At 43.2% G+C, this 12,875-nt stretch overlaps 1 protein-coding gene across 1 annotated transcript; it reads right to left on the bottom strand.

The window, feature by feature from the left end:
* Positions 1 to 5,451: 5,451 nt before the first annotated feature.
* Positions 5,452 to 7,804, bottom strand: LOC127333092 (sugar transport protein MST6). The gene is made up of 3 exons (XM_051359405.2): positions 7,519 to 7,804; positions 6,966 to 7,294; positions 5,452 to 6,817 (listed from the first exon to the last, which is right to left on the bottom strand). Exons 1-3 carry the CDS (start codon positions 7,649 to 7,651, stop codon positions 5,699 to 5,701), a joined length of 1,581 nt encoding a protein of 526 aa, XP_051215365.1. The 5' UTR covers positions 7,652 to 7,804; the 3' UTR covers positions 5,452 to 5,698.
* Positions 7,805 to 12,875: the final 5,071 nt, after the last annotated feature.

Here is a 12,875-nt window from a genome sequence, read left to right as displayed (position 1 = left end):
TACTTCCGCTGCCCGCTGGAATGGGGAGAAGGACGTCGTCATCAACACCGAACGTGTGACCGAGTACGGAGGTGCTGCCCGATTGTGGCACCGTCAAGATCTTCTACGCGCTTTTGAAAGCGGCAAGTGATCGTCTACCGCAGCAACAAGAGCCTCCTCTCGTAGGCTTTGGAAATCTTCAAGGGTTAGTCTCGTTCATCCCCTCGTATATATATATATATATATATATATATATATATATATATATATATATGGATATATTCGATAAGGAAGAAGTTTGAAACATTTAAATAGATTCAAATAAATTTCAGCATGAAGTGGAAATCATCGTAATAGAAAAGTCAAATATCTATGATTGGATCATAGTGGAAATATTTGAATTACCAGTTTTAGTGAACATCTAAGAGAGTTATGAAATTGTTCTACAACTCACGTTTCTTGGAGTATCATAGTGATGATGAAGTATCCGAGAGATGTATTCAAACCTTGTTGGGTCAATGATGAGATAAAATATTAATGCCATTATATTTTTTGTGGATTATGCTTTAGAGACTACCACTTTTACACTAAATAGAGCATATCCGTTGAAATGAGAACATACAAGTTATGGCATGGGTATAAACCCTAATAGTCTTTTCTTTAAAATTTTGGTCTAAGAGTTTACAACCAAAATCGGATGAATGTCTTTGTTGGTTATCCCAAAGATTTGATTGGGAATTCTTTCCACTATGAAGTAAACGACAAAAGTGTTTGTTAATATTACTTGCTTGTTTCCAAGAAATTGTTTTCTAGCGAAGTATTTGAGTGGGAGGACAATAGAACTTGATAAGGTTTATGAACCTGAGCATAATGATCAGAGTAGCGCAGCATCGGAAATTAGTTCCGGAAGCGGTCACGACGATCATGGCTCCCATGACTACAAAGTGTTGTAGCCATGGAGATCGAAGTACATATTGAACCTTGTAGGTATGGTTTACTTTGTGATCAAATAAATTATTTGTGGACAAAGGATTGATTTTGAACAATGATTAACCAACTACAAACAAAGAAGTTATGATGGGCCCTGACTTCGTTAAAATGGCTATACGCCATGAAATCCAAGATAGATGAATACTTTTTGAAAGTAAATGGATCTATAAAATTGATGGACTTGGATGAAATATCCTTAAAGAAGCTTGACTTGTCGAACAGTTATTTACGACAAAGTTCAAAGAGTTGACTACGATAAGATTAGATCTTCCGTAGCATTGCTTATAGTCTATGTGGATTATTCTAGTAATCACTACATATTTCTTTTATGAAGATATGTTAGTAGGATAGCAAAATACATTACTTATCAGAAGTGTGTATTAAAGGTGTATACAAGATACAACCAAGAGTTTTGCTGGTCCGTGGAATACTAGATAGGTATACAAACTTCAATTGGATGAAGTGAGTATCGCGGAGTTGGAATCTTCACAGGATGAAATAGTCAAAGAGTTTTTGATTTCATCAGAAACGATGAAGATGCTTGCATTTGCAAGAAATTAAGTGGGAGCGCTGAGACATATTTATAATACTTATGTAGATGACATATAGTTGGTTATAAATGATGTAATTATATACTTGATTAAAAGGTTTCATTGAGAAATTAACTTCAATGAAAGGATATGGACTAAAACAAATTTAGTGTCAAGATCTATAAAGATAGATTAAAACACATAAATAAGTTTAAGTCAAAGTACATAGAATGGATATTGAAGTAGTTCAATATAGAAATATTAAGAAGGTGTTCTTTTCATGCGAAGGTTTAACAAGACTTGAGTGTAATTGACACTCGATGAGTAAAAACACATGAGTGATTATAGATCACGAATAAGATGTACAAAATCAGATGTCATGTGCTCTAAATGTGTTATGAGCATGTACCAGAATGATTCATGTGATGATCATTGAAAAACAGTAAGAATATTCTTGAGTACTTAAGAAGAACCAAGGATATATATATATATAGTTTTGTATGGAGAAATGACAAACAAATCGCTGTAAGGTGTTGCACCGATATTTGTTTTGTCACATATAAAAAAATAAAATTTCAATCTCAAATTAGACTAGGTGTTGTTTAAAAGGTAGCACAATGAGCTGGAAGTTGTCTATGCTAGATTTAGAAGAGTTCTAAATATTGTGACGGATTTTACAAACAAAGGCAGAATATGTCATTGTTTTGACAATGACTGAGGATGTTAAGTCAAGAGGTTCTTTGAGAACTTGGTGTAGTTCCGATAGTGTCAGATCTTTGAAACTATATTGTGTATGACAATATTAGTGACATATTTCAGACCGCGGAATTAAGGTTCCACCAGAAGACCAAACATATTTATTGCCGACTCATTTGGAAAATGAGTGATGCGTTGAGACGCAAATGAATTGCAAAATACATACGTTTCTAAGCATGTCAGAATCGTTGACTAAAACTTTTCCCGTGAGCAAAACATGATAATGCACCGGAAGGCCAAGGTGTTATATCTTTACAAATGTAAACTAGATTATTGACTCTAGTGCAAGTGGGAGACTGTTGGAGATATGCCCAAGAGGCAATAGTAAAATGGTTATTATAATATCTTTGAGTTTATGATAATGTTTACATACCATGCTATAATTGTATTAACCGAAACATTGATACATGTGTGTTATGTGAACAACAAGGAGTCCCTAGTAAGCCTCTTGTATAACTAGCTTGTTGATTAATAGATGATCATCGTTTCGTGATCATGAACATTGGATGTTATTAATAACAAGGTTATGTCATTGTTGAATGATGTAATGGACACACCCAATTAAGCATAGCATAAGATCACGTCATTAAGTTATTTGCTATAAGCTTTCGATACATAGTTACCTAGTCCTTTCGACCATGAGATCATGTAAATCACTTATACCGGAAGGGTACTTTGATTACATCAAACGCCACTGCGTAAATGGGTGGTTATAAAGGTGGGATTAAGTATCCGGAAAGTATGAGTTGAGGCATATGGATCAACAGTGGGATTTGTCCATCCTGATGAAGGATAGATATACTCTGGGCCCTCTCGGTGGAATGTCGTCTAATTAGCTTGCAAGCATATGAATGGTTCATAAGAGATGGCATATCACGGTACAAGTAAAGAGTACTTGTCAGGAGACGAGGTTGAACGAGGTATAGAGATACCGATGATCAAACCTCGGACAAGTAAAATATCGCGTGACAAAGGGAATCAGTATCATATGTAAATGGTTCAGTCGATCACTAAAGTCATCGTTGAATATGTGGGAGCCATTATGGATCTCCAGATCCCGCTATTGGTTATTGGTCAGAGAGAGGTCTCAACCATGTCTACATAGTTCGCGAACCGTAGGGTGACACACTTAAGGTTTGATGTCGTTTAAGTAGATATGGAAATATGGAATGGAGTTCGAAGTTTTGTTCGAAGTCTCGGATGAGATCCAGGACATCACGAGGAGGTCCGGAATGGTCCGGAGAATAAGATTCATATATAGGAAGTCATATTCCAAGTTTGGAAATGATCCGGTGCATTTATGGCAGGTTCTAGAAGGTTCTAGAAAAGTCCGGAAGAAAAGCACTATGGAAGGTGGAGTCCCGGAAGGACTCCACAAGCTTGGCCGGCCAAACCCTAAGGGAGGAGTCCCAGGTGGGCTCCACCTGAGGTGGCCGGCCACCCTCTCTCAAGGAAAGGTGGGAATCCCACCTAGAGTGGGACTCCCAACTTGAGTAGGTTTCCCACCAAAGGTAGGTTTTGGTGTTGGGGTCTTATTCGAAGACTTGGGATACAACTCTTGGGGCTTCCACCTATATAATGAGGGGCATAGGGGAGGGGCCGGCCACACCAAGCCACTCTTGGCCGCAGCCCCTAAGTGGGCGGCGCCCAAGCCCCCCTCTCCCCAAACCCTAGCCTCTCCTCCTCCACATATCTCTCCCGCAGCGCATAGGCGAAGCCCTGCCGGAGATCTCCACCACCACCGCCACCACGCCGTCGTGTTGCCGGGATTCCGAGGAGGATCTACTACTTCCGCTGCCCGCTGGAACGGGGAGAAGTATCAACACCGAACGTGTGACCGAGTACGGAGGTGCTGCCCGATTGTGGCACCGTCAAGATCTTCTACGCGCTTTTGAAAGCGGCAAGTGATCGTCTACCGCAGCAACGAGAGCCTCCTCTCATAGGCTTTGGAAATCTTCAAGGGTTAGTCTCGTTCATCCCCTCGTTGCTTCCATCTTCTAGATTGCATCTTGGCTTGGATTGCGTTCTCGCGGTAGGAAATTTTTTGTTTTCTATGCTACGAATCCCTACAGAAAAAAAGAAATGCATTTCTCACGGTGCCGCGGCCTCCTAGTGTTGAATCCGCTGTCCACCACCTCATTGTGCTTGCGGGGACAACTCGAGCACATTTGGTGTGTATCATATTGATTCGGTACATTTTGTATTTAAAACAAAATAAATTAATGTAATCTTGTTATTTTAGAAAAAAATCCACATAGATTGCACTCATGTTTGGATTCATTCAGCTATTTTAAAGTCAAATTATGGTTAATCTTAGCTTATTAACATGATTCCACTTGAGTATCAAAAATATATCATGTCAGTATGAAACAAGCTAAATAATTGTTGGACGGTGCATTCAACATATGTAGATGTTGTGGTGTAGTAAGGAAAGCCATGTTCCATTGAAGAGACCTTCCCGTCAAAAGATCTCAATGACACAACTCATGAAATTGAAGCCAATATTCAAATGTACTTCCTTCGATGAATAATAAATGTTGCTGGCCATAGTGCTAGTATCATACATCCTAGCCCCACCAAAAATGCTGATGTGGCAGGTAATTATGGATGAGAGAAAAGATTAGGCATAGGTAGATACTGTATCATAACGCACATCACGAGAAAAGTTAGTATCAAATAAATCTTGTACACAAATTTGTATTGGAATTCTACAAATCAATTAATATAGTAAAACTATGATACTAGTCTATGATACTATGCATTATGGATCTAATATCATACAAAAGTAACATATGCATGATACTACTATATGATACTACCCACTATGACCAGCCTTATGGATGACCTGCTACGTCAATAAACAGACTCATGTCGTTTGGCCAATTTCTTCAGGTTGCAGTTGGCAAGTATATTGGCCTGATGCGTATTATGTGCATTAGGCGTTGCGGACACGATACTAGTTCCAAGAGACATCGAGATATGTATTTTGCGTTAATGCTCTAGAGGAAAATGTTGGTATCGTGGTAGCCCTACATTCCTAAATTAGATATGCTGTAATTTGAAGTCTGTCAAATGAGCAACAAAAATTGCATGCCACATTGCTCCTCAAGATATATTCAGATACTCTCTCCAGGCTGTCATTTGATTCGGGACTAAGTGAGTAACAAATAAATTAGAGTGCAGAGAGACAGCAAAATGATCCAACTTGCATCCATAATTCCATTTTATATTTTCTTCAAGCCACAAATGGCACTACAGTATTCGGGAGAACCAAACTTGAAAGAAGAAGACGAAGAAAATAAGACTAGTGACAGACTGACTGTTCGTCATCGTCCTGGCTAGGTATATGGCAGGTTATAATAATACAGAAAATGAAAAAAAAACATTTCTGGGTTTGAGTCCTCGGATTGTAGCAGCTAGCTTATTGGCGAAGATGTTTCGTGCTAGACGTTGAGCTTGGCGGCCTGGATCTTGCCGTTGGAGTGCATCTGGACGCCTGCGCCGACGTGCACGTCCTCGTCGCGGATGAAGCGGCTCCAGTACCAGTGCGACTTCCATACGAGCACCATCTCCTCGATGGGCACGTTCTTGGTCTCCGGGAGGAAGAAGGCGACGAACAAGGTCATGACGAGCACCCAGGCGCCGAAGAAGAAGAAGAGCATGAACTTCAATCGGCAGAGCATGGGGAGGAACGCCTGCGCGATGATGAAGGTGCATAACATGTTCACGGACACGGTGATGCTCTGCCCGGCCGACCTGATCTCCAGCGGGAAGATCTCGCTGGGGACGAGCCAGCCGAGCGGGCCCCAGGACCATGCGAAGCCTGCGACGTAGGCGCAGATGAAGAGCACCACGAAGGTGGCGTAGCCCTTCGGGATGTCGGCGACGCCGGTGAAGCCGAACTTGGCGCCGATGAGGGCGCCGACGACGATCTGGCACGCCAGCATCTGGGCGCCGCCCTGCAGGAAGAGTTTGCGGCGGCCGAGGCGGTCGACGGTGACGATGGAGATGGAGGTGGCGAAGACGTTGACGAGGCCCGTGATGACGGCGGACATGAGGGACGCGTCGTCGGCGAAGCCGAGCGTCTTGAAGAGGACCGGCGCGTAGAACATGATGACGTTGATGCCCGTGAGCTGCTGGAAGAAGGGGATGGCGACGGCGAAGACGAGCTGCGGCCGGTAGCGGCGCTGCAGGATGTTGCGCCACGGGTGGGCGACGAGCTTGGACTCGTCGCTGGCGGCCACCAGGTCGCCGTACTCCTCCTCGACGTCGTCGGTTCCGCGAACGCGGCGGAGCATGCGCTTGGCCTCGTCGGTGTAGCCGCGGTCGATGAGGGAGTTGGGGGTGTCGGGGAGGAAGAGCGAGCCGAGGGCGATGATGGCGGCCGGCACCGCGGCGAGCGCCAGGCTGACGCGCCACCCCCAGCCGCCCTTGATCTTGGCCGTGCCGTAGTTGATGAGGTTGGCGCAGAGGATGCCGAGGGTGATCATCTGCTGGAAGCCGATGTTGAGCATCCCGCGCAGCCTCGCCGGCGCCATCTCCGACAGGTACACCGGCACCGACTGTTGAGTAGAAAAACTTCATCAGTAAAATAAGTCATTTTGACTTGACTTTTGTCTCCAGCTATTGAGGAGAGTCAAAGAATAGTCGCAGATGGCATTGGGGAGTCAAAGTGGACAGTTGCGCTGACCGACCGGGGTCAGTTCGTACCTGGTTGGCGAAGCCGACGCCGATCCCGAGGAGTACTCGTCCGAGGATGAGCATGAGCAGGTTGTTGGCGGCGCCGTTGAGCGCGGCCCCGACGAGGAAGGTGACGCCGCCGGCGAACATGGACCACTTGCGTCCGGCGACTCGTGTGACGGTGGCGGCGAAGAAGGACGCGACGAGCGCGGCGAGGTAGAGCGAGGAGGTGAAGATGGTGAGCAGCTGGCTGTCGAACTTGCAGTACTGGTTGCTCTGGTTGCGCTCCGCCTCCTGCTCCTGCCGGTACACCCCCGGGAAGAACTTGATGAGGAAGGGGTTCATGGACGTCACGCCACCTGGTAAAATAGACGCCATTGCAACAAAAAGAAGGAATTAATTACACGTACAATCGTTTCTTAATTTCTTTCTGATTTCGCTGTGCTGCAAATACTGTATTGTGCATGGCAGATGCAAACAAGTTGGAGCGCCTACTACAAATCTGACCGTATCCATGATGAAAAATTGAAAAGCTACAGTACAAAATAGTGGCCATGAAACGGGAGCGCGTGTAGGTACGTACCGGAGATTCCGATGTCGTATCCGAAGATGAGGCCGCCGGTGGCGGCGACGATGCAGGCGAAGAGCACGAACATGGTGAGCTTGCCGGGGTAGTCCTTGCCCCCTCCGGTGTTCACCACCGCGCCGCCGGCCATCCTGACCGCAGCCGACCAGCTAGCACGAGAGCGGACTGGTATGCACACGAGCGAAGAACGGAGGAATCTCTCGACGCAACAGGTGGGAGAAGGATATAGTAATGTCGATCAAGAGGCAGAAGCTCCGTCCGAGGAGGAGATCTCTGTGATGCACAGGTGGGAAGAAGGAGGAGCGTGTGAGAGGGGAGGAAATGGAGGCGGAGCGGGCCGGCTATTTATAGAGCGGAGAAGGGGCGGGGCTCCGTTGTAACGAACGAATAACCCGAGGGTTGGACCGCAAAACTCCGGCCCTTTTCCTTTTGGTTTTTCCTTCTTGATTTGGCTCGCCCGTGCCAGTAATTGCGGTTGTGGATATACACCTTTATACAGCTGCTCGGTTTCCTGGAAAGAGCGTCCGCCATTAATGGCGAGCTGCGAACGCTGCTCTGTTTCCATGGCCGGTCGAGGATCGCCGTCCGTCGTTTCCGCTGTGTGGACAGGCGCAGGGATCCTGAACTGATACTGGCACGTCGGTAGTGTTATCCGGTCGTTGCTGCGGAGGGAAAGTAATTAAGCGGACAGGTGGTGGTGGTACTGTAATAATTAGGAGGTTGCTTCGCCAGTATTACGCCAGTACACCGTGCACGGGATCGTTATCCGCTGACTCAGCCACGAATCAGACGCACCGTGTATAGAGATTCCTGATCAAGGTTTTTGGGGGTGTGAAGTGTGAACATGTCTGCAAACTGGAAATGATATGTGTCTTTGCACTGCACGTTCGTCAGAGCTATACAAACACAAGATGTCATTTCATCACATATACACTAAGTTTGTATAGCTTAAGTTTTCAAGTATGTTCGCGCTAGCATGTTACAGCTGAACTGTACCTGATACAAACATTTCGTCAGAGAACAGCACGAGTCGTGACCTGTGTATTGGCCACACAAGACTGGCGTCTGAACTCCACATCACCCAACAGTTGAACACCCACCGGCCATCAGAGTTTTAGCTGTGCGTGCCATCGATGTGTGCAACGCGTGATGTCCGAACACTAGTGTGTCTGACGGATCGACTACAGGAAACAGGTAGTATGCCCAAGGCTCCTAAGCCGTAGGCAAAGACCAAAAGCTCTTATCGTGTAACTATGACGACGGTGGCCCTTGGCACACGGCCGCCAACAACCTCTTCGTCGGAATAAACATTTAGGCCGACGGTTTTGGGGAGTCTTCGGCGAAAAAAATTTGACGTTACCGTCCGTTTGAGTGTGTTTGTACTACATATAATAAAAATAAGTTATCATTTACGAAGTCTCATGGCTTTCAACTAATTTAGTTAGGTCATGACCACAACTATGATATAGTTTATTCAGATGAACTCATATTGCGCACACTTGTGCATCTTAGGATGGTAAACAAATTTCATTTTAGTTTTTTTTTTGTTTTCTTTGCGCAATAAAGACATTTTCCATTTCTGAAGTGCAAAATATGTGTTATTTTGTGAAGAATTTACCAAGAATCCATTTAAATATGGTGTCACACCAATTTTAAAAAAGAGCATATCACATTTTATGGAAAATTCACCCACTAGTTGAATCTTAAATCATCTCCAGCCGCCCCTCTCCAAATAGACAAATTTCTGCCAATTCGGGAGGAATTAAGCCAAACTTAAACTACAAGTGCTTGAGAGTTTGCTATTTTTTAATAAAAAATCAGTTTTATGTACACAAGATGTCATTTCATCACATATACACTAATAGTTATGCAAGACTCAACCCCTACCTAAAGACGGCTAGACCCACATTTGGACCACATTTTGACAAGATCAGAACAAATTTAAATACTTAACAAATTGTAAACCTTCACAAAGTGTCATTTTATTTGAACTAGTTGTCGGGGAAAATAATAAACCTGTAGTACGGAAATTATTCTTATAAACCTTTATGAGAATTGAGCTACCATGCAATACGGAGTTTCATAGTTTTCGAGTCAAATGAGCAAGGCCATGACCACAATTATAGCATAGTTTGTTTAAAATGATCTCATATTAGGTACATGCATGCATCCTGAGATGAGAAACAATGTTTATTTTGGGTTTTTTTCTTTGCATAAAAATATCAATTTCCATTTTTGAATTGTCAAAAGCAGGATTTTTGTGAATAACCTACCAAAAATCCATTTATAAATTGTAGAACATAAATTTTCAAAAACAGTAGACCATATTTATGGAGAACTCATCACCTGGTTGAATTTCAAAAACTTTCCAACCACCTCTCACCAAATAGACAAATTTCTATGAGTTTGGTAGAATTGGACTAAATTTGAATTACGCGCGCTTCACAATTTTCCCATACTTTTCTAAAACTGATTTCTTTTTACTTCTTTTTAGGTACACCTGATGTAATTTGATCACAAAAGTGCAAACAGTTGAGCAGGACTCCACCCCTAGCTAAAAATGTCCAGGCCCATGCAATTTGACCACAATTTGGAAAGAGCGTAAGAAAGAAATGAAAGCCTTCACTTTGTGTCATTTATATGACATAGTCGTTGGAAATAGAAGTTGTCAACACCCGGATTTTTAAGTCCGAATGCCTATTATGTCATACATCGCAATCCCAGGAATATTGTTGTTGCGAGGCATAATAGTTAAGTATCACAGTCACCATTCATTACAAACCATAAGTCTTACAATTTTGGAATCACATGATCCATATTACACGAATAGTTGATCTATTGATCAACGAACAAACACAAGTTCATAGTTCAACATAGCGGAAGCGTAAGATACAAGGACTCTCTAGTCCACAGGCCAACGCTTGACGTCGGAAGGCGCTTAGTTGTCGTAGGCGTCCTGCTGGTCATCTCCTTGGTCATCTTCATACTCTGGCCATTTGAATAGCCAGGGACAAAGCCGTGAGTACATTGAGTACTCGCAAACTAATACTAATGTAAGTGCTAGACATTCTAGTATGGTTTGCTAAGCTCTAGTTTATTTGCATAAAGCTAGTTTTAGTTCACAAAGTTTTGAGAAAAGCTTATTCAAGTGCTAACTAACTCAAGTGGGAACATTAGTGTCATTCCCACCATTCAAGTGGTGATTTCAATTCAATCCACCACAAGTCATTTCACCATCATCCTTTTCAACATCATTTTCAAAGATATGACATCGGAAACTGTATGGCCTTTCCAACCGTCCGTAACCGTGGACGCGGCTATTCGAATAGGTTTACACTCTGCAGAGGTTGCACACTTGTGCCACAACATTTGATTTCATCCGTCGGGATTTCCCCGAATCATCGTAACACAGTACGCGGATCATCAACCATAACCTTTCACTTACGAATCCTAGTATGAGCACCTCTCCCCATGAGCTTGGCCTCCCAGTGAAGACAGACAGTCAGCCTGGGAACTGCACAGGGCTTGGGCCGGACATTCACCTCATTTCGCATCATATCATATCGTTTCTTTTGTTGTAGAGGCAGCTTTCGGCATAACCCCGATGACGCTTGTTTAGAGGGAACCCATACTAAGACGCATAAACTTCCAGTTAAGCCCTACCCATAATCAGGTATTGTGGGGGTACTTAAGAATTGGAAAGGTATCGCATTCAAACCAATATCATTGTTTTATCAAAAATCACCATCTTCTCTTGTTCATATTCACCTTCAAAAATCATTCAATGGAATGCATCTTCATTCCAAGGTTTCAAAAATCCTCAAATTCACATTGTTCCCATCTAGAGTAGTCAAGTTTTAATTCATTAGCAATAGCTCTAATTCATGAGGGGTGCTAACTTGCTTTGCTTGGGGAAGACTAACTCACTACTCTAGTAATCAACTGGTACTTGGACCCAAAGTTAACTATCAAAGTAACTCATTTAGAAAACAAGTAAAAACTTGTAAAGTAAAAACTTGGGATGGGTGCATATAAGAAAAGGTAAGAAACATGGTGCCTTGCCCCAAGGGGCTTTGCACTTTGCAAGAATATTAGCTTGCCTTGGTAGTTCTCAAACTGTTCCTCCTCCTCCTCTTGGTAGCAACCTTCTTCTTCAGCGTACTCTCCGGTGCTACCGTCTAAATTTGAATACGAGTATAATTACTCACTAATTCAATGGCTATTCCACACATCACATAGAACACACAAACTACTCTATGCACACAAGTAAATAAACTAGGGTGCATGGGTTGTGGGGTTTGAATAGAATTCACTTCTTTGTATTCCATATGTAAATGATAGTTTCCATAGGGTTCTTGAGAAATAATTTCCTCTCATTGAAATCTTCTTAAGATTTAATTTCTCCAACAATCATGCATGAACTCATCTTGACCTAAGTCAAATGTTCATCATCATCATTTGGGAAAATGATTTAAATGAGGTGGATCACCTCATACCATTTAAATAACACTACCTTTGATTTAAATCTCAAGTAATTCATATAAGAGAGTTTGGAACCAGGGGTCCAAGCATCCCATGAATCCATGTGAGACAAGTTTAAATGAAGTGTAAGACTTCACACAATTTAACTTTAATAGTTTTGGACAATATCAACTAGTTACACTAGTCAAAATATCCATTCATTAAACCATGGCATGATCATGCAAAGTGACCACACCATTTTAATGCATAAACAATTAGTGTAAGTCAAATGTGAGCTATTAGAGTTGGAATTAACTTAATATCTATTTTGGTTGATTTTTAAGAATTATTTGAATAGGGAAAAGTCCCTGTCTTGTTATTTTTGTCACATTAATCCTACAAGGAATCTGGCCATGGGGCTAGTGGCATGTTGTAGAGAATTTCAGTGGCTTTCTAACAACATAAAATTCACTAAATTTGGTTTAGCCAATTTGAAATAGTTGAATTTCAAAGTTTGGGCAGTATGGAAATTCATTTGAATTAATTAAACTCAGTTTGAATTAAAAAGGCCGGCGGGAAACCAACTGGGCTGAAACGGTTTGAAAAAGGAAGAAACGGCCCAGCAACGCATCCAGTGCGCGCGGGCCTGCTGACAGGGTGGGGGCCACCCGTCAGTCTCTCTTAAAACCCGAAACGGTAAGTTTCAACGTGGGACGTAGGATTAGATCGGGATCGGACGGTGCTGGTGCGTCGTCTTCTCCGGCGAGAGGCAGAGAGGTTGGCGGCGAGGGTAGGGGGTCGGAGAGCTCACCGCGGCTCCAGCTAGGGTTGGCAGTGTGCGCGGTGAAGGTGTGGACGACGGCGAGTCGACTGGTACCGGCGGCAACTCCTGG

The sequence above is a fragment of the Lolium perenne genome, chromosome 2 (genome assembly GCF_019359855.2).
Source record: "Lolium perenne isolate Kyuss_39 chromosome 2, Kyuss_2.0, whole genome shotgun sequence".
Classification (NCBI taxonomy): domain Eukaryota; kingdom Viridiplantae; phylum Streptophyta; class Magnoliopsida; order Poales; family Poaceae; genus Lolium; species Lolium perenne.
Note: the sequence above shows the minus strand (reverse complement) of the source record. Positions and strands in the feature narration are given on the sequence as shown.

Coding starts and splice junctions, on each gene's coding strand:
- LOC127333092 (XM_051359405.2), bottom strand. CDS start 7,651: ATGGCCGGCGGCGCGGTGGTGAACACCGGAGGGGGCAAGGACTACCCC. Junction 7,295..7,518: donor ATACGACATCGGAATCTCCG/GTACGTACCTAC, acceptor CTATTTTACCAG/GTGGCGTGACGTCCATGAAC. Junction 6,818..6,965: donor GCGTCGGCTTCGCCAACCAG/GTACGAACTGAC, acceptor TCTACTCAACAG/TCGGTGCCGGTGTACCTGTC.